The sequence below is a fragment of the Trachymyrmex septentrionalis genome, unplaced genomic scaffold, assembly GCF_001594115.1.
Source record: "Trachymyrmex septentrionalis isolate Tsep2-gDNA-1 unplaced genomic scaffold, Tsep1.0 scaffold189, whole genome shotgun sequence".
Classification (NCBI taxonomy): Eukaryota; Metazoa; Arthropoda; class Insecta; order Hymenoptera; family Formicidae; genus Trachymyrmex; species Trachymyrmex septentrionalis.
Window position 1 is genome coordinate 195,225 of NW_017305061.1, and position 25,759 is coordinate 220,983.

General features: G+C 37.6%; 2 protein-coding genes across 2 annotated transcripts in view; one reads left to right on the plus strand and one right to left on the minus strand.

Annotated features, from left to right (window-relative positions):
• Positions 1–25,759, plus strand: part of LOC108746714 (UDP-glucuronosyltransferase 2C1-like) — a 130,035-nt gene that overhangs the window by 98,187 nt on the left and 6,089 nt on the right. The gene's annotated exons all lie outside the window — the stretch shown is intronic.
• Positions 12,013–12,595, minus strand: LOC108746715 (putative uncharacterized protein FLJ37770). Its single transcript, XM_018483648.1, has one exon. It carries the CDS (start codon positions 12,536–12,538, stop codon positions 12,170–12,172), a length of 369 nt encoding a protein of 122 aa, XP_018339150.1. The 5' UTR covers positions 12,539–12,595; the 3' UTR covers positions 12,013–12,169.

The window sequence follows — 25,759 nt, forward strand, 5'->3', positions numbered from 1 at the left end:
ACACGTGACACTCATGTGAGACTGCCCTTTAATGGATTACGAGTATATCGAGTTAGAAAAGAAGTGAAAGAAAGATAATAGGATGTATTTTTAGATTTAAAAGGACGTTTGAATTAATAGGCAAAGATATTTTGTTAAAGAAAATGAAAAGTTCTGGGATAACAGGGGTAATACTTGGTTTAAAAGTTATTTAGAGAACAGAACTCAGACAGTTAAACTTAATGCAAGTTTGTCAGGATCTATTGCTGTAAAGCTGGGAGTTCCACAGGGATCAGTATTAGGACCGTTATTATTTTTACTCTATATAAATAATGACTTGGAGAGAGTTGTTTGTGAAATTAGATTATTCGCAGATGATGCACTAATATATACAATAGGCTATATAAGCAAGAAATAAATGATAATCTTAATATACAGATGCAAAAAATTGAGGAATGGTCGAAAAATAATATATTGAAATTATATTGAATAAAACCAAAGTTATGCTAGTTAGAGGTATTATAGAGGTATTATATAAGGAAAAAAGTATCGGAAAGCAATATAAAAGTAAAATCAGAAAATATAGCATTAGAAGTGGTTAGTGAAATTAAATATTTAGATGTCATTATAGATAGAAATTTAAATTTTGCAACACATGTTAACTATCTGGGAAAAAAGATAGGAATATCAAAATTGGGGGCATTTTGTCGAATTAGTATAAATTTGACACCATACATGAGGTATGTATATAAAACGTTCATTGCTCCGTTGTTTGAATATTGTTCGTCTATATTACTTAGTTTAAATGATTATAATGAGCAGTAGTTACAGAAATTACAAAATAAAGGAACGAGAATTATATTACGGTGCAATTACAGAACATGAATTGAAGACGTGCTTGAAGCATTGCAATTTATGTCAATTAAGGAAAGAATGGAATATTTGTATTTTAATACATAAATGGAGATTGTCCGGGTTATTTAAAAAATGAGACAGAGCAAGTAAGAAGGGAGGAAGAAATACAAACGAGATCAGAGGGAAATATACTATTAAAAGATGTAAAACTAGAGAAGAACAGAGAATGTTGTTGTATGGATTTAAAATGTACAACAATTTATCAAATAAAATAAGAAAGAAAAAAAAATTAAAAACTTTAAGAGAGCGCTAGTGTCATATATGAGGAGTAGAAAGGGATAATGCAATGTAGATGTATGGGATGTTTAAGTCTGGCAATTTGGATAATTAATAAATAGGCCCATCAGAGCGTACATCAGCTATTCGGATGCACAAAACTTCTTTATTTTTCGAATTTTGTGAATGTAACAAAACAAATAAAATATACGTTTCAACCCTTCAATTCGGGTCCTTATCAATATAAAATATAAATCGAAATTACATAATTAACGCAAATTCAAAGTTGATTCCCGACAATTAGTTCGTTCTTCTTTATCCAAAAATGCCAAATTAGCTAAATAATGAATAGCCCAATGATTATCATAATTATTACATTATACAATAATAATACAAAACTTACATAAAGTAAAACCAAAGTTATATGCATTGCATTACTACGTAGAATCATATCGCTCATCAAATTATCAGATTTGCTGTGTAATCATTCAAAGGAAACACGAAACGAAAATTAGAGAATTATTAAATAATTTGTCTGAATTTTCTATTATATTCACTCACATGTAGTTTCTCACACGTTTTTCTCGTGGTTTCACATAACAAACTTGTGGTGTCGACAGTCAGAGATACAATGAGAGTCAAAATAATAACGTCAAGAAGTTATTAAAATAAAAATAAATATAAAACTAAGACCAAAAAAGAGTAATAACAATGTTACAATTCAGTAAACAAATTCATGTAGTGGGTCCAAAGAATACGTATCATTCTGTAAATTCAAATTCTTTTTCTGTTGCTTTATATGGATCGCTTCCGAAATCAATCTTTTATTAAGTACTTTTTCTTTGTCTAAAATCTTGACATTTTTCCAGTCAAAATCACGCTGATGATTGATTCTATGTTCTGTTATTACAGAATATTGTGTAGTATTACAATTTATGTAATTTTTATGTTCATTTATGCGTGTCTTCAAACATCTACCTGTTTGGTCCACATATGATGCTTAACAATCTCGACAATCAATCTTACATACAACGTCTGTATGAGATAATTTTGTACGAACGCTTTTATGATCTCTGATGACCGACTAAGATTATTAATCCCTTTATATGCTATATGAATTAAAGAGTTTTTTTTTTAATTTCCTGATCTTTTTCGATAAAAGGAGTATGAAAAACTTATTAATTTTTTCTTTATTATTGTTCGTTGACTTATCCGTAGGTGCGTTACCTTGATCATTCCATTAAATTTTCATCATTCCTTAAATTTTTTTGACAACTTATTTTTTATTTCAGAAAATATGAGTTTCAGTGGATATCCATTGTTTAAAAGAATTCTTAATATTAATTCATTCTCTTGGTGGTACATAGGGTGGGACAAAGATAGAACTCTATCAATTAAACCAATGATTGTTTCCACTTTTTGGCATAAAGAATGTCTAGAAAAATAATTAAGATAGCGACCAGAAAAAGTAGGTTTGTGATACCAATTTTGCACAAAAGAATTTATTTTTTTAATTAAACTATCAAGAAAATCTAACCTATTCCCACCTATTTTAGTTGTAAATTTTAATCTGGAATGGAATACATTGAAGGTGTTCACCAATGTATCAATGTGTGACGCATCATATGCTAACGCAATATCATCAATATACCTCACATAAAAGGATGATGTAATTGGATTCATTTCTCTGTAATGCTTTCATTTCAAGGTCTTGCATAACAATATCCGACATGATGGGTGATAATAGTAAACCTATCGGAACTAAAAATCTGTTTATAAAATTTGTCGTTGAAACTAAAAATTGTTGAATTAAGAACTAATTCCAACGCTTTCAAAAATTCATTTTTGGGAATGTTCGTTTTTTTTCAATGAGATGCCATTTCTTCTCTATGCCTTCAAAACCAAATCAATAGGTACATTTGTAAATAACGTCAAGGGATAAAAGAACTTCGTTGTTAGCGATTGTCAGATTAGAAATATATTTAGTCAAATGATAACTGTTCTTGATAAAACTGTTTGCTACTATCGTGTAATATGTTATTTAAAAAAGAGGCTAGATTATAGAGAGGGCTTCCCATTGAAGAAATATAATATTAATTAGATAACCTATCTTATGTATTTTCGGAGGACCATATGCAAGAGGCGCAACAGGGTTTGAAGCGTTCAATTTGTTATAAACCGAATTCTCAACGAAACCGCGCTGCTTCTATCTCTTTAATAACGTCTTAAGTTGTGTTAACAATTTATTAACTGGATTATGTGTCAATAATTTATAAGTCTCAGTATCAGACAGTAAAGTTTCCATTTTTTGTACGTATTTCGTCTTGTCAAGTGCCACTACTATATTACCTTTATCCGCCCTTGTAAAAATAATATGTGGATATTGTTTTTTAACAAATGCTTTCGTTGTCTTGATCAAAGAAAAACTTCTCTTCTCTACTGTGGAAATAACAATTACAACAATAACATAAAATAAAAAGGTAGATAATAATTATAATTATAGTAATAATAGTAAAAAAAATAATAATATTAGGAGTATATATATATATATATAAATAAGTTTCCGCCGTTTGACAAACAATGGCGCCACCAGTATGTTATAGTTAAAATTGTCAGCTCTAAAACGTCATATCGTAAAATGGGACATCTGACAAGAACATAACCTTGAAATATTAGCGAATTTGCATCTCATATCTTTTTTCGTGCGAAAATGTCGAGTTTTGAGCTGAATAAGCATTTGCGGGAGCTTTTGATTTACTTCTTTAATTTGAAGAAATCTGCAGCTGAGGCGCATCGATTGCTTGTAGAAGCATATGGTGAGGCTGCCTTAAGTGAGAGAAATTGCCGTGAGTGGTTTCAAAAATTTAAGAACGGTGAATTTAATGTTGAAGACAAAGAACGTAGCGGAAGGCCGAAAGTGTACGAAGACGCGGAATTAAAAGCATTATTGGATGAAGATTCGTGCCAAACGCAAGAAGCACTTGCACTTACATTAGAAGTGACTCAACCAGCAATTTCACATCGCTTAAAATCGTTGGGAATGATTCAAAAGCAAGGAAATTGGGTTCCATATGAACTGAAGCCGAGAAACGTTGAACGCCGATTTTTCACATGTGAAATGCTGCTTGCCAGGCATAAACGAAAGGGTTTTTTGCACCGTGTAGTCACTGGTGATGAAAAATGGATCCACTACGATAACCCAAAGAAGAAGAAATCATGGGGACCACCTGGCCATGCTTCAACATCGACAGCCAAGCCGAACATTCATGGGAAAAAGTTGTGTATTTGGTGGGATCAGCTAGGTGTCGTTTATTATGAGTTGCTCAAACCGAACGAAACCATTACTGGGGCTCTCTACCGAACACAATTGATGAGATTGAGCCGAGCACTCAAGGAAAAACGCGCCCACTACTACTCCAGACACGACAAAGTTATTCTTCTGCATGATAATGCTCGTCCACATGTTGCGGCGCCGGTCAAAACCTACTTGGAAACACTCAATTGGGAAGTTTTACCCCACCCGCCGTATTCACCAGACATTGCTCCTTCTGATTACTACCTGTTTCGATCGATGGCGCATGGCCTGTCTGAGCAACACTTCACATCATATGAAGATACCAAAAATTGGGTCGATTCGTGGATAGCTTCAAAAGATGAAGCGTTTTTCCGACGCGGTATCCGTCGGATGCTGCCAGAAAGATGGGAAAAAGTAGTAGCTAGCGATGGACAATACTTCGAATAAAACATTAGGTACCGTTCTTTCACAATAAATGCCCAATTTTTGATAAAAAACGGCGGAAACTTATTTACTCCTAATAATAATAAAGAATAATAATAAAGATAATAATATAGAAGAAATAAAAAAAGAAGAAAAAGAGAAAGAAGCTAGAGTACCTGACCAATCCTATCGAATCCTCTCACGACACGGCGCCTCAGATGACAAAAATGAGCATGGCGACAAGAAGTAAGTGACTCGGTTTCCTTGATTGCTCTGGATAGAGAATTCCAGAGTGAAGAGGCTCCGTATACAAAAAAGTGCCGATAAGCTGAAAAAGTGCCGATATTGCTGTTTTGCAATTCGATATCATAAAATCGAGAGGGGAAACACGAGATGTCGCACGAGGCCTTGAGTAAAACTTCGGTCCATCAGCAAGATACGATGGAGTATTTAGAATTGAGTAAATTAAGCAACCTGTTAAATAGTCCCTGACATCCGAATAGTTCTGTCATCCGAGGGCAGCCATTTCAACTCGTCGTAGATGCAAGATACACGATTATCATTATATAAATTATGTAATGAAGATAACACGCATGCGTTAATTATCCACCTGATTCTAAGTCTCTGCTCATCGGTCAAGTCCGTGAACACCGCAGAGCAATAATCAAAGAACGGGATCAGAAAGGATACCAACCGAACACGCAGCGGAATCGAGAGGCTGTGCTTATGGTACTTCAATCGCCACAAGACTCCGTTTACCCTGTGGGAAAGGTTCTTGACGTGCTCAGATCAGTTGAGAGTACTCGTAAGAGTAACGCCAAAGTTAATGGCCTGATTGGAAAGTTTAATTGGGATGTCATTGAGAGATAGTTCGATATTGCTGTTCGCCTGGATGCTGTTTACGAACCAAGCACTCCAAAACAGAATAACTTTCGTCTTACTAGTGTTTAAGATAAGAGAGTTATGTCCATCGCGCCACAGCTAAGATGTCTTCCCTAATCGAGGCTAGGGCCACACCCACACTCCGCAGGAGAAAAATGCAGATAAATTTACAGGTCATCAGCATAGATAGAGGATATAGTTACAGTGTCGGAGAAAGCATCTGAGATCGTCTATAAACATTGCAAATAATAAAAGGCCGAACATTAAATCCTGCGGTACTCCTACAGAGGTAGGCGCCCAGTCAGAAAAGCTGTCAGGTCCCCTATCACATTGAGAGCGAGCTGTCAGGTAAGATTTGTACTATTCAAGGACAGAACTAGAAAGCCGAAAGCAGGAAAGTTTGCGGAGCAGAAGACGTGATTGACTGAGTCGAACGCCTTGGAAAAGTCAAATAAAATAGATAGAGTTACCATTCTATAATCAATGGCTAACCGTATATTATCAGTGAGCCTACTAGAGCGGTCTGCTATTGCCGAAAACCTGTTTGAAGAGGATTAAAGAGTTGATGCAGATGTAGGTGGGAGGTGAGTTGATCATATATTATTCGCTGAAGAATTTTAGAAAGATGACATAGTAGAGAAATAGACGAAAGGGATGATGATCCGAAAGAGATAAGGGATTCTTGACTATAGGGATAATATAGGACGGAATCCTTTCTAGATGGAAGGAAAGAATGATAAGATGAGGAAGTGATTAAAAAGATCAAGGATTATAGGAAAAATGATAGGGAGGTTGTAAACGACGACTAATGTCATATAGTCTCGATGAATTTGATGCACAACGCCTAAGCACAAGGCTCAGGGTTTTCGGAATTATATATTAAAAGTAGAATGTAGGGTAAGATAGAAAAGAGGAAGGAGGAGGAGAGGCAAGGAGAGACAAGAGGAGGAGTTAGGAGGTGACAAGGGGGGTTGGAGAGAGAGGAAAGGAGGTTAGTGAGAATTGATTAACGTCTGTTACGTCCAAACATGGAGCTCCGTATGCATGGAGCTGAGGGGGTGAACGCAGCAGGAACCGAATTATTAGACCGATTTGGTCGTGTCCAGACTCCGGACCGCAAGGGAGCCATGGGGAAGGACCGACGCAAATCGGGAGGCACTTTGCTTCGTCCTGAGGCTCCTAACGAGACGGGAGTCGAACGGAGGACGAAGTGGAAACCTCTGCTCGTGCTCCGCTAAACGGACACACGAATCGGACGTACTTTTAAATTAAAAGGCCCAAACTAGGTCAGTGTGCCGGGAGGGCGCGCTTTAACGCCAGCTGTGCCAGTACGGCCGTATGTCCTGACTTTCAGCCATGGAACTTAATCCAAGTGACCGGGGAGAGGGCGAAGTGCAATCGCGGGAGAGCTAACGAATACAAGGAGAAGTTACATTTAAATAAATGACAACCGAGAAGTTAATTTCATAATGGTATAATAAAAAGCAATATTCTGTGATACATTCCTTTGAATAAAAAAAAAGATTTAATTTTGAAATACGAAGCGCCTTACCGGTCCGAGTGTTAAGATGTTGAATTACTATATAATATACACTCATTTAAATTGAATTAATTTTTAGAAATAAATTGCGAGCCGATGAAATTATCGGATTCACACAATGAATCTGAAACAAATAATAAAATTTCCCAAATCTTAAAAACTGTAACAAACTTATGAATCCGATAATTTCATCGGCTATACTCGGTAAGGCGCTTCGTATTTCAAGTTTTTTAATATAAAACTCGTCTCGTTTCCAATCATATTATAGATACAATTTTGTTGAGTAATAAAAAAAAAATACAATTTTTGGTTTTCTAGTCTAAAGTATATGTACGCATTTATGGGTGTGTATGTGTGTGTGTGTGTGTGTGTGTGTGTGTGTGTGTGTGTGTGTGCGTGCGTATGTGCGTGCGTGTGTGTGTGTGTGTGTGTGTATGACAAGAGAGTCGCAATGAGGATGTTATTTCGAATATGGAAAATTTGAAAGGAGGAGGGGAAAATTAAAATTGGGTAGAGTCATATAGTTGAAAGGAAAAAGGATCAAGGGACCGAATGAGGGACCGAAAATAGGCTAACGGATCCTGCGATGCTCACTATTACTCGGTCATCATAGGAGGGGGTAGAGAAGGACATATATTCTAATAGCTTATGAGCGTTGTGAAAAAGGAGAAGAAAATGCCCAGACGAAGAATAAGCATCGATTTGAATATTAGACATTGAGGGGATGGTATGCGAGACCGGAAGTTGAGTAATCGGGAGTGGTGATACCGGATGTGGAACAGGGGAGGACTGGACAGGACAAGACCTCAGCAAAGAAATCTGACGACAAATCGGAGACAGGGGAGTAGGATATTTCAAGCGGTGGCGATCGAGTTGCAACAGGAGACTGCACGCCCGGAATCTGTTCTCGTACCGATGGTTGAACTGATAAAGTTTGCTCTCGCGAGGTTATCGCGATATTATAGCAGACACGAGTCGGCGCGATCTATTAGTCCTCGCTAGGTGACGGCGACGAGAGGCGGAAGAACTGCATGGACGCACTAAAAATTTCATCTTTTAAAAAGGGGGACCGCACGAGAAGGGGAGGAACCCCACGTATTGTAGTAAAATCAAAAACTTACTGCTCGGAGATGGTGATATGTAAGGTGCCCAAGAAACTGTCGGAGAAGATGCCGTCGACCGTAGGATGCTGTGCCTCAGATTCGTCAGTCAAGGAATGCCATTGATCTTAAATCGATGCACTGATGAAATCGATCTACTGGAGAGAAGGACTTCGAGAATCGGATAAAACTTATTTCAAAGGTCGCGACAACTGTAGCCTCTCAGAACTCAAAGAAAAATCATACCAAGGACCGCGGAACCGCGATTTTTATACTAATCACCCCCGATTACTCAGATTCGGATTGGTGGAATAGGTTTCGTTAACTAGTAATAGAATTCCTATGCTCTCGGATTGGTCAAAATCTTGGGGGAGGAAAGGATGTTGACAGGAGTCTGTAGTGTGGAAAAGTGTCCTCCAAAATTTTACGATCTTAAAATTTATGGGAAAACGCACGTCCCGTACGTCAAGAAAGCGCGCATGCATTGTCGCCACGATATCACCCAGAATCTATCCCTGAACGTCGCGTGCCTCTTCTTGGATTTTGTAATCACGGATTTGCGAGAATCGTCCGCGACCGTTAATCTTAGCGCCGGTTTTACGCTTTCAATACATATTTATTATTAATTTAATCTACCTCGGAGCGACATTCACAAGGAGATACTGGATTCCTCGTTTTAGTTTTTAGTGCAGAAAAAAAAGGAAAAAAATTTTAGTATTTCAACGAATTCCAGATCTCCACAAAAAGAGAAAAGAGTCGTGGGAGTCCGTTGGACGTAACAAATAGTTATTCTTAGATTCATCCAACCTTTGACTTACTTCATTCCTTAGAGCACGGAAGAAGTCAAAATTAACAGGAAACGGGTGTCTGCGAAACATCATGGCAGTATCATATCGCACTTCTTGCAGGTATTTAATTAAAGTGTTGACTTTAACATCAAGATCAAGCGAGTATGTTATCTCTGTCCAATTCAGGCCGCTAATAAAGGATTGTAATATCTTCGGATTATAAGAGGAGTAATTGCGAGTCGAGATTAGTCAAGAAGGAAAACGAAGGCATTGATAGTCAAGAGAGACCTCGATGAAATTGTGCATTGACAGAAAGGAGAGGGCCGACATTCTTTAACTAATGCTTGATCACTGACAAAGTAGTGACCAAAAAGGTCGAGAAGTCCGTCGGAGATGTGAGACTTTAACTACGTCTCACATGGCAATAAGATCATATAAATGCCCCGCGAGAAGTAACAAAAAAATTCAGCGAAATGAGGGAGAAGGGACTGGCAGTTCACAAGCGAAGTGCTTCAAAAGAAGAAACGCCCCGAAGCATATCAGAAAAAACACCCTGAGTATTGAGATGATGTCAATCCATCCGCCGCATCCGCCTCTCAGCATCAAGACCGGCACCACGATCATGCGGTTGACCGCAAAAGCGGTCCAAACGCCACAGCAGCCACCGAGGGAGGACGTTCCAGAGAGGATCCCTGAAAAGAGGGAGAAAGAGGGGAGAAAGGAAGGAAATACGTGTGCGTATCATCGTGTGACACGTTTCACGTATAGCAAGCAGTTGATCAGAATTGAGCGTCGGACGGTGCGTTGCACCGCCCCTGCCTACCTTCCGTATGCCACCCGTAATTCGCTTGCTATTTTCATTTATAATTCAAAAACTAAGCTATAAATAGAATTTCGGCAAAGGAAAAATTGTCTTAGAATTATGTCAGGAATACGTCATTTTAAGGATTAAGGTTTGTTCTAGGACACCCTGTATATTGTTGTTTTAAATAATTTTTTGTGTGAATACGAAGTAGTTTTGTTGCTTGCAATCAACATTTATCTGAGATAAAGAAATTCATTTACATTTAACATGAACAATCAAATCATATATCAAAAAGTATTGCATTATATAGTAAATAGTTGCGTTACTGTGTTCGTTTTTACTAAAATCTCAATTTTGTTGGTTTAAATAGTGATTTGTCTATAATAGTAACAAATTATATTATTATCGTACACGTATTTAATTGCACGTATTGGACTAAATAATTTGGTTAGATGAAACAAATTTCGCGTTTTTCAACAAATTTTTTTTGGTTTAATAATAATATTTTTTGAAGTTATAGAAATCTAATAATTACTGTCATGCAAGAAAACACTTTGCTGCTTTAGCTAAAATTGTCGCTGTTTTTTGTATCTGGTAGAAAATTATGTATCATACGCTTAGAATTTGTAACACATTTTAACAATATATGCAAGAAAATTTAGCTCTCATAATCAAATATGAATCACTGTCACTTGATTGAATGTTACAGAGAAACTTTCTTGATAAATTTGACGAATAGTTCAGATATAAATCTGTTTTTGTCATCTATATTGATTTATAGATACAAAACGCATCTAAAATTGCACAGTGGTTGATAATTATTTATCCATTTTCGCTATTTTTTCTATCTATAATACATAACTTTCGCTGTAACTATTTTGGATTAGCTATTTTAAATTTTTTAAATTATATTTCACTTTAACAATTTTAATCCTCAATATATGGTATATATATATATATATCTTTTGTTTTTTGGTATTTAAATTTAAAATCAATTTTAAAAAATTAATTAAAATCGATGCATTACAACCCGATATACAAGTAAAAGATGTTTCGAGTTAGTTAATATCCGTTATGTATACACAAGGATTTTTTTGGGTTGTGTACTGAGAGTTAATGTTGACATTTTGATTAAAATATGAAAATCAAAAAAGACATATGGGGCATTCCATGCCAAGCCAGCCACTCATTTTGAGAAGTTTCATGGATTTTTTTTTGTGTAAGAGGGGAAAATCTTCATAGATACCCAGGCTGGTCAGACCCGGGGCATGTTGAATTCGGAAGATCTCCGATGGACATATCTAATAAAGTTACCAAGCCACATCCCAAAGGGACCAACCGGAATCACCTACCAACTAAAAACTCTCCTGTGTCCTACTCCGGCCTTGTGGCGCGGGTCTAAGCACGCATTCCTTCCAGACTCGTGTCAGCTGCAAACGGCGGTGCTTACTGGACAACGCGGAAGCGAGATCGCATCACGCGCCTGGCAGCTCCCCGCCGTTTTCTGTTCCCGCGCCGACTCGCACCGATCCGGAGTAATTCGGGAGATGGGCGTAAGTCGGTGCAGAGACCAAAGTTTATCCGCCGGGGGATGGGGGGCATTATGACCTAGTTGAAATACATCAACTGTCAAGCTTCTCCCATAGAAGCAGAAGTGGGACACATACTACATCTCCTAATACCTCCGCGCCCCGTTGGCGCAGGAGCGTCACATAGTCTAGGCGAAATTACTTCCACCCAGGCAGCTTCCCAGCGGATGAAAGGCCCCCCTTTGAGCGAAGGTGGGGCGGCGTGGGCTACACCCTCGAAAGACAAAAATGAGAGAAACTCATCTCCCGAAGTCCTCTGTGAATCCGCGAACCGTGCCATGAAATAGCGGCACAACATACGAGGTGTGATCAAAAAGTAAGGTGACTTTTCATTTTTATAAAAAAATATTCATTTATTCATCCAAAATTATGTTATCCCCTTCAAAATAATCCCTCTCTGATACAATGCACTTGTGCCAGCGCTTTTTCCAGTCGTCAAAACACTTCTGAAATGCACTTTTGGGTATTGCCTTGAGCTCCTCCAGCGATGCCTTAATCTCCTCAATCGTCGCAAATCTTCGTCCTTTCATGGGCCTTTTCAATTTTGGGAAGAGGAAAAAGTCGCAGGGGGCCAAGTCTGGTGAATACGGTGGCTGAGGCATGATGATAGTATTGTTTTTGGCCAAAAAACTACTCACTAGTAACGACGTTTTGGAACGAATTTCGCTGACACACGTGTCATACCCAAAACATCCGTTAAAATTGATTGGCATGAGCCAAACGATATGTTAAGATCATCAGCTATTTCTCTAATCGTGATTCGACGATTTTTCAACACAATTTCTTTCACTTCCTGAACATTTTCGTCGGTTTTTGACGTGCTGGGGCGTCCAGAGCGAGGTTCATCGTTAACATTTTCTCGGCCCTCTTGGAATAACTTATACCATTTATAAACATTTTTTTTGCTCAAAGTTGACTCACCGTACGCCACTGTCAACATTTCAAGAGTTTTTGAACACTTAATACCATTTTTTACACAAAAATTAATACAAACTCTCTGCTCCATTATTTTCAAAAGCAAAAAATCGCCGAGCACGCAAACACGAGTCTAACCTTTATGCCTCTCACATAAAAGCAACACATGCTATATAGTCAAAACTGTGAATATGATCGTGACGAGTGTACCAACACAACAAAAAAAAATTTTTTAAATTAGAGTGTACAGAGCGCGCGAAATTCAAAAAGTCACCTTACTTTTTGATCACACCTCGTATTTGTTGGCAGCGGTGAGATACACACACTTGACCCAGGACCCGGCAATAGCAGCAACAGCTTATAAATAAGAGGATCAGTTAAAATAGGCAAAGAAGCAGCCCAAGGCAGAAAGTAGAAGTCAGATTCTTGTTCAAATCGAGCACTTAGTATAGCAGACGACCAGAACGCAGATAATAGCGTAACCCGAGAGGCGCGATCTACCACACGGTGACTTAGCATACGTCAGGCAACGAACAGCAGACAAATAACATGCGATTAACTGCTTTAGTGTAAGTCCAAAAATCTTTATGTAACCATTGCAATCAAATAAATGTCCGGAAGCAAAAACATCCGTGATAGGCGTAACACTCCGATACCTTTGCAAATCTACAGCGAGCCTGTACTAGAGCGTCCTAGAATTAGCCAATTAAACCCTGTGCATATTGTCGAAGAAGCCGTGCGAGACATACACGACAACGTGCGCCATGTACTGGAACCACGATACTCAAACAATAGTGCATCCGATTCGGAATCTCATCCGAATATTGTTATCGAGCGTGTATTTCCATTCGTAGATTTAGATCATAATTCACTAGCTGATAATAAAAGTGAACAACGAGAACCCTCATTAATTTCATATGAGAGTTCATTTAAAATTTATTTGAAAACAATAATTCGGTATCAGGAAATATGACGACGCATCAACCTTGCGCAAAAATGGTGACATCGCGAGCAATCAGCCGGTAGCGAACATGAAAATAGAAGCAGAGATAGGTCGTCTTAGAAATACCATAGAACGAGCGAGCGAAGCACCAATTCAAAGACAAGAGGAAATATTAGATAGAATGATGGAAGCAATTACGGGATTGCAAGATAGAATGAGCAGGATGAAAATCGCAACCTATCGCGAAAACTTCCGACTTGCGTACCCCGACTTCCATACGGACGAACGCAAAATGACGTGCGGGAAGCAACAAATCGACCCGTGGGATATTTAAGATTAAAAGATGCACGGAGTTTGAAACCGGAAATAAACGAATATTCACGTCAGAAGATGCAGGAATTCATAAGCGCTAGTACCTATGCAATGGAGAATATTAATTTTGCGGAAAAATCAGCCTTGCTAGAAGAGATATTGAACACAAAATTGAAAGGAAAACTCTTATTAGACTTCCAAACTAGAAGCGTGATAAACTTCGAGCGATTACGGTGAAAGATAGAAGCCAATTATTTGGAAAAATACGAACATCACACCTACAATTAGAGTTTAACGCTTTAAAATAAAAGCCAGACGAAAACGTTCACATATATAGACGGTGCATGGATACTTTAGCTATAGAGTTAGAATCGTTGATCGAGAAACTAGAAAATACAAGCGAGCAGAAGCGAGCAATTTTAGAAACGATTCAAGCTTTATTAAATTTTGAACTAAGACTGAGCGAAGATATTAAACTAGTAGAACGATCACAAAAATATTCAAACTTGCAAGAAGTTATCGATGCAGCAAGCGCGGAAAAACGTGTAAAAGGGTCTGCCTCACGAGCGAATAATAATGATTGCAATAAATATGGGCAAAATCCAAACTTAAAAAATTCTGGGGTACAGCGCAGCAAATGCGGAAAAGTAGGCCATTATGGGCGAGACTGTCAATCAAACCGTTACGCTTTTCATTGCTTTTGAGCCGATAAACCAGCACGTATAAATGCTGTCGATAAATTTTGACATATTGCAAAAAGACAGGATAAAAGAAACGAATGCTGGTCATTGAACGGATGGCCCCACAAGGAGCCGAAGCAACACGCAAAGCGAGACACTGACCGTAAGACAAAGCGTGTAAACACTGCTGTTAAAATAAGACGAAATAAGCGACAAAGCGAAAGCGAAAGCGAAGAATTGTCGTACGCTAGCTGCGAAGAAGAAAAAGAGAAAAGGAGGACGCGAGAAAAACACGAGTAACTAGTGAGCATCAAATTACGCAAGTGACCGGGAGATGCGAATACCGGTCTTAGACTTTTAATATTACCAATCAAGGAGAAGAAGAAAGGATAAATCTATTATTAGATACTGGCGCTACACTTACTTTAATTAAAGTAGGAAACTTGAAGAGCGAGACACTTATACGAGAAAAGCCAATGGTCCTCATCGGCGTGACAGGCCATCAAGTAAAAACAATTGGAAAAATAAGAGCAACGGTTTAGGCGACAAAGAAATACGACATACCATGCATGTCGTGGTAGATGATTTTCCTGTCGACTACGAAGGAATTCTCGAAGTAGATTTTCTAGAAAAGCACAAAATTAAAAGCGATCAGAAAAACTATTTGCAAATTGACGAGATAACTTTGAAACTTTACCCGTACAGGAAAATAACGCTGATCCTCCGCAGCAAAATGATAGTGCGGACGGTCGCAGATAAAAATTGTGTGGGAATAGTTAAATCAGAGGAAACTGGACCAGAAATATTTATCGGATATTGTCTAATAGCACCCGACAAATATATGTACCCAATAAGCATGTTAAATACTACGGGAGAAAACGTCGAAATAATTACGCCATTTGTAACTATAGAAGAGTTACGGGCGAGTGACCGAGAAAACGTATACACACTACAAAAGACAGATAACGAAAGTGGTACTAACACTACCGCGGCATGAGCGTACGAACGTACGAACATACGAACGCAAATAAAAACCGAGCATCTAAATAAAGAAGAAAAAAAAACCATCGAGCAAATATGCGAGGACTTCAATGACATTTTCCACTTAGAAGAAGATATATTAATGCATACAACAGTGGTAGCGCATGAAATTAATACACGTACCGATAGTGCACCCGTAAATGTGCGACCATAAATGTGCGGTTGCCAGAAAAATATAAGGAAGAGGTAAACCAACAGATAAGGAAAATGCTATAAGATGATATTATTCCTAGTGCGAGTCAATGGAACACGCCACTATGGTCGTTCCAAAAAAGAGCGACGCTTCAGGAAAACAAAAACTTAGAGTAGTGATAGATTCAGGAAACTTAACGAATTAACCATAGGCGACTCATTTCCTCTGTCAAACATAACTGACATTTTAGACCAGTTAGTAGGAAACGCCAAATGTTTTTCTACACTGGATTTAGCATCGGAAGATCACCAAATTCCTATTAGTGAGAAACAGAAAAATAAAACTGCCTTTTCTATCTCGCACGAACATTATGAATTTAACCGAATACCGTTTGAGTTAAGAAATACACTCACGACGATTCAAAAACTAATGAACACAATATTAGCGGAAATACAAGATTTGATGGAGATGCCACGTGTACCTAGATGATATAGTTTTTAGATATTTACGGATCAAGCCTAGAGGAATATAATAAGCATCTTGTCGAGGTAATGCAACGATTACGTAGATACAATTTGAAGCTATAATCCGACAAGTGCGAGTTTCTACGAAAGGAAATAATATATCTCGGACATATAATAACCGAAGAAGGAATACTACCCTCCATATTTATTTATTCGGTTTTACCGATGTAACCTATTATTTTTAGTTTGCTATTTTACCTCTACTTCTTTTTTGTCTTTTATTTTCTTTTCTATCTCTTTTCTTTCCTATGTACTCTTCTCTTTTTATGCTCTTTTAGCTTTTTATTTATTTTTTTCTCTGCTTGTGGAGTCCTGACTGCCAAGTGTGAATGTCGCGTAAAACCATTTTGTATTTCATACGAGTGTGAGTGTGCGCAATTTATAACATTAATTTTATCTATTTATATATTACCGCACGCGCTCGCCCGGGACTTTTATATTTTTGACGACACTTCTGTGATATCCCAGAGGAACTCATTATTTATGATAACGTATCTCCCTAGCTTGCATGCTTGTGAGATGAAACACTCTGTGATATTTTTGCGTACACTGGGGGGCTTGCCCCTCAGTTACTTAAATTCTACAAAATCTACAATTTTTTATTGAACTTTGTATGATAAATAGTTACTGAGATATAAATAAATTTTTTCAAATTGTGATACATTTTAATGAATTTGTTTAACTTATTGTACGTGAAAAATAAACAGTCTTAAAACTTATAAAATTAGCTTGAAAATACTTTTTTTTACAACGTACAATCAATAGTTCACTAAATATGGTGTTTCAAAGTTATTATGGAATTCTCAATTTATGTTAAAAAATGAAAAAAATATGAGTTTATTTATCAATGCAGGTATATAATCGGATTGGAAAAAATAATATCCGCATTATTCTCAAAGTTTACATGTATTTATATACAATCCTAGTTACGTATCACTATCCAAAATTTATTTTTAGAAAAACAGCTTAAAAAAAATTGCCTTTTTTCAACGTTTTCTAAAAAAATGTGTTTCCGTAACTTTCTTATAAATATCTTGTCAATTTTTCAAGGACATATGTAAAAAGTAAAATGTACCAAATTAAAGCTTATAAAATTTTTTATAAAATGCTTATTTCTTCTCTCTCCGTCAATTTTTGTGCAAGATATAATTGTTTGAAAAAAGAGTTTTCTGCCAAGATATTTTTATTGAAAATTATGATCCATAACTTGTATATATTTAGAAAACTGTTAGTATAACAAAACTTTCTGACGTCTTCATAGATAATATTTCCTTGAATTTAGCGTATGGTTCATATTTTTAGGATCAATAGTTTTGGAGATAATAATTTCGACAAGTACGATGTTATTCAGGCCGCTAATTCTGATAGTGATTGGCTGGTGCCATAGAGGCTAAGTAATGTGATATATATGGGATATTCCATGCCAAGTCAGCCATTCATTTTGCGAAGTTTCATGGATTTCATTCATATTGCTTCGTTGTGTCGCTATTTCATTCGCACGGTTCGCGGATTCACAGAGAACTTCGTGAGATGACAAGAAACAGCTTTTAATTTGGAGTAGAAAATATATTTAGCAATTTTACACATATCACCAGTGGTTTTTTATTCTACTTAGCGCTATTCGCGTCGTAGCAGATACTGTTACAATTTCGGTGTGACGACGGGCAAAGTAACGCGACAATTCTCTTTCAAATTTCTGACCGACGACCGCATTCGCGGTCTTCTTTTTACTTATATATCTTGATTTTCGCGGCAGTCTTGGCCCTTCCGAGTTGGCGCGTCAGCATTCCGCTTCCAACAAGGCCAGCTTTGCGCAAAATCTTGCGTCTGCGGTTCTACTGTTTATATTCAGGGTCTCCTTTTATATTGTATAATTATATTTAATAAATTCGTTTCGGTAATATCGGTTTATCATTTAATTGTTGATATTTTCTGACACGTTCTTGGCGCAATTGTCACTTGTACAATTAGCACTCGTGATATTCCTCCCCCCTTGAAGAAAGGAAACGAGGTTACGAGTTACTTTAACTCGCTTTATTACAGTACAAAAATTTTCTCGATTTACAATTTTTTCTTATAATTGTTTCTTAATATAACATAGCGTTGTCGCTATGCCTTTTTATTTCTGCGTCTTCCCGCCTTTGTCTTCACTTATTGATTACATATAGCGTTCAGATCCCAGTAACTTAAGTGCTGCAAAAGATTTTCCTGTGCTGAAAAAAAAATAAGGATATACAATCGTTTATCGGATTAGCCGGATACTACCGAAAATTTGAAAATTTTTCAAAAATTGTGAAGCCTCTAACAAGCTTGACAAAAGAGGGAGTTACATTCAACTGGAAAATGGAACAACAGAATGCATTCGAATTATTAAAAGTGAAGCCCACAACAGCATCCGTACTGAGTTACCCGGATTTTACTCGAGAATTCCTGCTAATTACTTACGCGTCGGATCTTACAATTGGAGTCGTATTATCACAAGGTCCCGTAGATCAAGATCGTCCGATTGCTTACGCGAGCCGAATACTAAATAAAGCCGAACAAAATTATAACACTACGGAGAAAGAATTGTTAGCGATAGTTTGGGCTGTCACCCTATGGATTATGCTAACGGAGGCTCAAACGTGGTTCCACTAAGAAAAGTCAAAAAATTTCGATCGTAATAATTTTGAAAGCGAAATAGAAATTAAGGAAACGGAGAATTAAATTAAACGGAGAATGTAAATTATCTACACCGGACTTAATATTACGAACACAATCATCTCAAAACGTGCAATATATTAAGACATATCTACCTGAATATAACAAATAATTCTGAAAAGGATATTAAAATCGATCTCCCAAAGCGTACTCCCCTTAAACAATTAATTAAAGATCCTAAAGATCTAACTAAATTAAACATAAGAGATATCAAAGAATATTTAGGAAAGAATAACAATCATGTATTCAATAATAATAAATATATAATGTATCCCGTAGGAGCAAGTACTGCTATTTTAATTATAATTAATATATTGTAAATAGTTAAAACCCAGCAGAGAAGGATCCCGTCGAACAGTCAAAATACTATATATTAAAATTAAAATTAAAAGTATATATATCACAAAGGCGAATAGCGCTAGGATCACAAATAAACAATAAATATATTATAATTGGACATTAGGTCACTCTCTCCTGCTAGATTTAAAAAAGAAGGGGCCAACACAAAAATAATTTACGCGACACTCGCAACGTTCGGAATGCGACGCGCCGCATCCTGAGTAATTCTTTCCTCGGCGAACCGCTCTAAACGGTGTCGCGAGAAGATCCCCAGAGGGACAGGAAGGAGCAAGGTACTGGTAGATGCTGGACTCGTGCTCCACATAGATATCTCGTGACCAGCGAATGGTATTCAAGATGATGAAACGTTGCATCATCGCTGCAAATTGGAAGCCAATCCGTAGCAGTCTCAGAACCGCATTATTTCTTGGATTCCATGAGCCGAGGACGACGAAGGTCGTCATGGTACTCTCGTCATTGTAGCTCCTCTGCTAGAGGCGAGTATTTAACAATTTTCCTTGCCCTGGCGTCCTCGAAAGTGGTCCAACGGTTTTCAAATGGCGTTGTCATGTCGCATATAACGACACTCTTGGAGGACTCGTGCCTGATCACAAGATCAGGTCACAGCGTTCCTTATTAGGCGCCGACGCCCTCCACCTGCTGATTAACCCATATTATCTAATAATACTGATAGTACTACATCCGCCTACATTCTGCGATGGTACTCTCTCGGCCTGTTAATATTGATCGTTATCTTGCTCAACAGCTAACCTCCAAGCCTTCGGCAGGAGGAGGTCCCAAAAGATCCACCTAAAATCTAAGTCAAATCAAGGTATTTCATGGTGGAGTCGTACTACCGCTTCCCTTACATGAAGAGACGTCTCAGGAACGATTTCGACCATAAAGGCCATCACCTTGGTCTTTTGAACCAAGACTTTCAGACTCAGTCGCTCAATCGTTTTTAGCAGAAACGTCCACCCAAGCTCAGCCCGGATTAACACCTCACGGAAAGATGGTCCGTTCACTACAAATAGCGTGTCATCGGCATAACAGTACTGAGTATCTTATTGGCATCGCCAGTCTCAACACCGAGTCATATCCCACATTCCATAGGGTTGGTCTAAGGACCGACTTATCGAGGAAACAATTATTCGAAATGGACAATTAATTTTATATATTAGTAGGATAATTATAGGAATTCTAGACCACTATGTGTTAGTGCGTATACGTGCAGTATGTACGAGTATACGTGTGTATGTGTAAGAAGTCAGGGAGAAGAAAGTGCACACAAAGATTGGATTCGAGGGAGGGGAGTGCGTCACCAATGGTCCATATTAGAAAGGGAAGAGAGAAGAGAGTTTATTCCTTCTCTCTCTCCCGTTGCATTCTCTTTCTAACCCGTTATCCTCTCTCTATCTCTCATTCGTTGTCCTCTCTGTCCCACTCGTTGCGGTCCTACACTTACCATAGTATTCGCGCTCTCTTCTTCCCATTGTATTCTCTGCCACGTTCACTTTTTTTTCGCAAGTTTCTCCGAACGAGGCGCTTCCAAATTCCATTTATCTTTGACGACGTAGCATGCGATAAGTAAGACGCGGTCAGAGAGTACTTTGCAACAGACCGATACGTGGACATCGACTGTTTCTATCTCTGTCAGATATGCAAAAATACCAAAGCATAAAATGGTTACAGGACAATAGGAGTCAAAAGAAGGGTAATAAGGGGGATTCTAACCTAGGAGCTCTGGTGGGGGGGGGCAGGGAGATACCCGCGGCGCGAAGGGGAGTCCGCGAGAAAGGGAGGGAATGACGCCACAGGAAATGACGTCACAAAGTGAGGCGGATGATGTCACAGGAGGAGGGGAGAGGAATGACGTCATAGTGCATGACGTCACTGAGCGAGGAGAATGACGTCACGGGGGTGTGCGGGAGATGACGTCACAGTGGATGACGTCGTGAGAGAGATGACGTTGCGGTGCGGAAACGAGGATGTCCCCGAATACGGGAAATTACATAGCGAGAAATTACGCAGCGAGAAATTACGTAGCGGGAAATTATGTAGCGGGAAATTGCGTGCGGAAACTTGCATCTGCGTCATGGTGATGAGGTCCCGCGGGATCAATGGCAGCCAAGCGCGATCCGTCGCCGTCGGGCGCGATCCGCCGCCAGTCCACCACCACCGAACGCGGTCCCCACCGCGCGCTATACTTACCATGTATACTTAACATTAATGTTTACCATTTTTTCCGTTTATGCATTGCTATCCTCTTTTCGCACGCGGAATATTTTATTTTATCTATTTATTTATTTTATAATATATTATATTATATTACATCATATTATATAATATAATATTATATTATATTTTATTTTATATATAATTATTCACACTATGCAATAATAAGAGCGCAATTTGTCGAGCGCTATGTTATGCGCAATGATGCGCACGTAATGCGATACCGCTGAGGTTGGAAGAAAGGAATGGTAAAAAGAATAAATATGAAGCAAAAAAATGTGAATGAGTTATATGCATATTTCATTTTTATTTATACACTGGGCAACAAAATTAACGCAACACTGTTTCACTCTGCAAAAATAGGCAAATTTCAACATACAATAACTTCGTCAAAAATTGTCATATCGGGATGTTTAAAAAAGCATTTTACAGGTTGAAACCTCTACTTTTCAGATCACTACTTAAAAAAACGGTCTCATGGAGATTTTATGAAGTTACACAAATATAAATGAAGATATATCAGATTTCAAAATTTTTTATGAAATTTGCGGAGTTCCACGGAGTGGAATAAAAATTGTATACAAATGCGATTTACATCATTCGAAAGAACAAATCTTTACTTTTAATTTGCTTTTCGACGAAGCTCCGTACGATTTTTTTTCATCGAGTTATTCAACGTTGAAGCAAAAATGGCCCTTTTGTTTCAATGTTGAATAACTCGATGAAGAAAAATCGTACGGAACTTCGTAAAAAAGCAAATTAAAAATAAAGATTTGTTCTTTCGAATGATGTAAATCGCATTTGTATACAATTTTTATTCCACTCCGTGGAACTCCGCAAATTTCATAAAAAATTTTGAAATCTGATATATATTCATTTACGTTTGTATAACTTCATCAAATCTCCAGATGAGACCGTTTTTTTAAGTAGTGATCTGAAAAGTAGAGGTTTCAATCTGTAAAATGCTTTTTTAAACATCCTTATGACAATTTTTGACGAAGTTATTGTATCTTGAAATTTGTCTATTTTTGCAGAGTAAAACAGTATTGCGTTAATTTTGTTGCCCAGTGTACATATATGTATATATATTATATTATCGCATTTTTTTTTTAATCTTTTCGCTCCAATACAATTGCAATGTCATCGTCATCCTTATCGTCATCATGGTTTGCCCTCCTTTTTCGCTCCAAGTGTCTGCGAATGCGACTCGCCTCCTCCTCCTCCATGTGTCGAGACGTCTCTAGCAATCCATCAAACACCCACTGTGTGACGACGTCCGCAGTGCCATGTGGGGAACAGGAGAATACAAATATGAAATAATAATTAAAATTAATAGAACATAATATCACATGAAACGTATGTGAATCACATCATACTTTCTAACACTTCACATATCCTTTCACATACTCTATGCACAATCTAATTATGCTAACAAAGCTCCATCTATTGATCGATTAATAATATGCCATATTAGTTAATATACTTTATCAACCCTTTCGCCTACAATATCGTGTGAGACTCATAGTAAAAAAATTCGAGCCAAACATAAGTATCATAGGTAAGAGCCCGTACGTCGTACAAGCCAAACGTAAACATTGATTATGGCACGCGCCATTGGAACTTAAATCATGAGGCAATGGGTTAATTAATTAAGTAATGTATTAAGAATAAAATACTTACATTTGTTCTAACAACGGATTGTCAGCGCCGATATCCAAATTTACAATAAGCCGCTAGGTATTTCGATGGTAGAAGCCCTTTGCAATATCCTCAGCCGCTTAACTAGGATCTCAGTCTTTTGTGCCAATAAGCGCAAGCAAGTACTCATCACATTTGCATAAACAATTAAATTAGGGATGTTAGCTATTTTTATCTCTTGACATGCACACTGAGTAACAAACTTGACAAGAAAACTCGACAAGCAGACTGATTGATTGCGGGGCTGTGTGAGATTTTATATAGTAAAGATGTTTGGAGAACATGATACCATTCGGAAAAAAAGAATAATGCTTCGATCAAAAATTTACACCTCAGCCGAAAACTATTAGGTTGTTCGGAAAGTAATTTTGTTTTTTTTATGAAAATGAAAGACGATTTTCAATCAGACGCGTTTCAAATGATCATGAACGGTCGAATTCGATAAATTTAATCTCTCAACGATCTCACGAGTTGTTATCCGCCGGTTTGCATCAATTAATGCCTTTATTGTGTCTTCATCAGCTTCAACTGGCCTTCCAGAACGTGGTGCATCTTCAACATCAAAATTGCCGGATCGAAATTTTGCAAACCAGTTTTGGCACTGGCGTTCTGTCAATACATCTTCTCCATACACATCGGATAATTTTTTTCTTGCTTGAACAGCATTTTTACCTTTTCGATAGTAAAAAAGTAAATTATGCCGAAAATGCTGCTTTTCACTTTCATATTTAATAGGGCACCAACCAAAAACTACTGCGTAGAATCAATCGAACTTTTTTCACAAGCAAGCCTTGCTATATCAGCTGTCAAAATATATAATGATTATGCGGCTTAAGTGTGAAGTTGGCTGTGAAAAATACATTTACACAATTAAGTCCTCTGTTGGGAAAAAACGAAATTACTTTCCGAACAACCCAATATATCACGCGATCGAACGATCTCATGAATAAACTTCAGCATTTTTATCACTTATAATTAGATCAATGTATTACTATATATCAACAGATAAAAAGTACATCGCCCCGGTCAAAAGTTTATACCTCAACCGAAAAATATATCACGCGAACGATTCCATAAATAAACTTCAGCATTTATCAGTTACAATTAGATCATCAGTTATTAGATTATCATAATCAATATATCAGTGGCAAAAAGTAGAATGCCTCGAATAAAAGCATATATCTCAGTCAAAAGTATACGAGAAGACAGCGCGCTCGAAAGATTCCACCTCAGCATTTTTGTCGCTTACAATACTGCGCATTGAAGCGTAACTAAACTTATATCTATTGAGCAGCTATCGGACTGATATTTAACAGCTTTCAAATACCTATTAGACCATTATCGGTTTATTTTCAACTCCATCTGCTATATATACAAAGGCAAGTCAATAAGTTCTTAGAAAATCTGTCAGAAGGCAGTGTCATGTTACATTACTTTTTGACAAAAGCATCTTTCAGCTGATTACTGTCAAATTTTGAACGGAATTCATCGCGTGCTTTCATTTCTGTAAACGATTAAAGCGAACAACTCTTGTATTTTTTGCAAAATGGAAAGAAACGAGTTTCGTGCAGTGATCAAACATCCACATATGAAAGGTTCAATGCCGAAAGAAATCAAAGCCGAGTTGGATAATGTTCATAGCACATCTGCATCAGCGTTTGCGACTGTATACAATTGCGTGAATAAATTTAAACGTGATCGTACATCCACATGTGATGCACCTCGTTCGGGGCGTCCAATTGAGGTTGCTACGCCAGAAATCATCGAGTCCACGATATTGTTTTGACTGATCGACGAGTGAAAGTACGCGAGCTTGTTGACACCACAGGCATATAATATGGCACAGTGATTTCAATTTTGCACGAACAATTGGGTATGAAAAAGCTATCTGCAAGATGGGTGCTGCGTTTGCTGACTGTGGACCATAAGTGCGACCATGTGACGATTTCAAAACAATGTTTAGAGATGTTTCAAGACGTAATCCAGATAAATTTCTGCGTCGATTCATTACTATGGACGAAACATGGATCGATTACTTCACACTCGAGACGAAGGAACAGTCAAAACAATAGACTTCACCGGGTGAACCGGCTCTGAAAAAGGCGAAGACCGTGAAGTCAGCCGGAAAGGTGATGGCCACAGTTTTATGGGATGCACGCGGTATAAATCATATCGATTACCTTCCATCGAAGCAAACGATCAATGGCGATTACTACGTAGCCTTATTGGATCATTTCAACATTTAAAAAAAAAAACGTCCCCATTTGGCGAAAAAAATGCTCTTCTAAGACAATGTACGGGTTCACATATCCCGACCGATGACTAAATTCAACAAATTTCGCTACGAATTTCTTTCCTATCCATATTCGTTAGATTTAGCTGCGACTATTTCCTGTTTCCGAATCTGAAGAAATAATTCGGAGGAAAGAGATTCACTACCAGAGAGCAACTCATCGCCGAAACAGAGGTTTATTTTGAAGGGTTGGACAAATCATATTATTCGGACGGAAAAAGTTGGAGAATTGTTTGATCAAGTGTATCAAGCTAAAAAAAGACTATGTTGAGAAATAAAAATGAATCAATAAAAAAAATGTGTTTTGCTATGTTTTCTAAAAACTTATTGACTTGCCCTCGTATTTTTACTTAAATGTCTACTAGTAACGGAAATAAAAACATATTAATGTGAGATAACATACATTTTATTTAA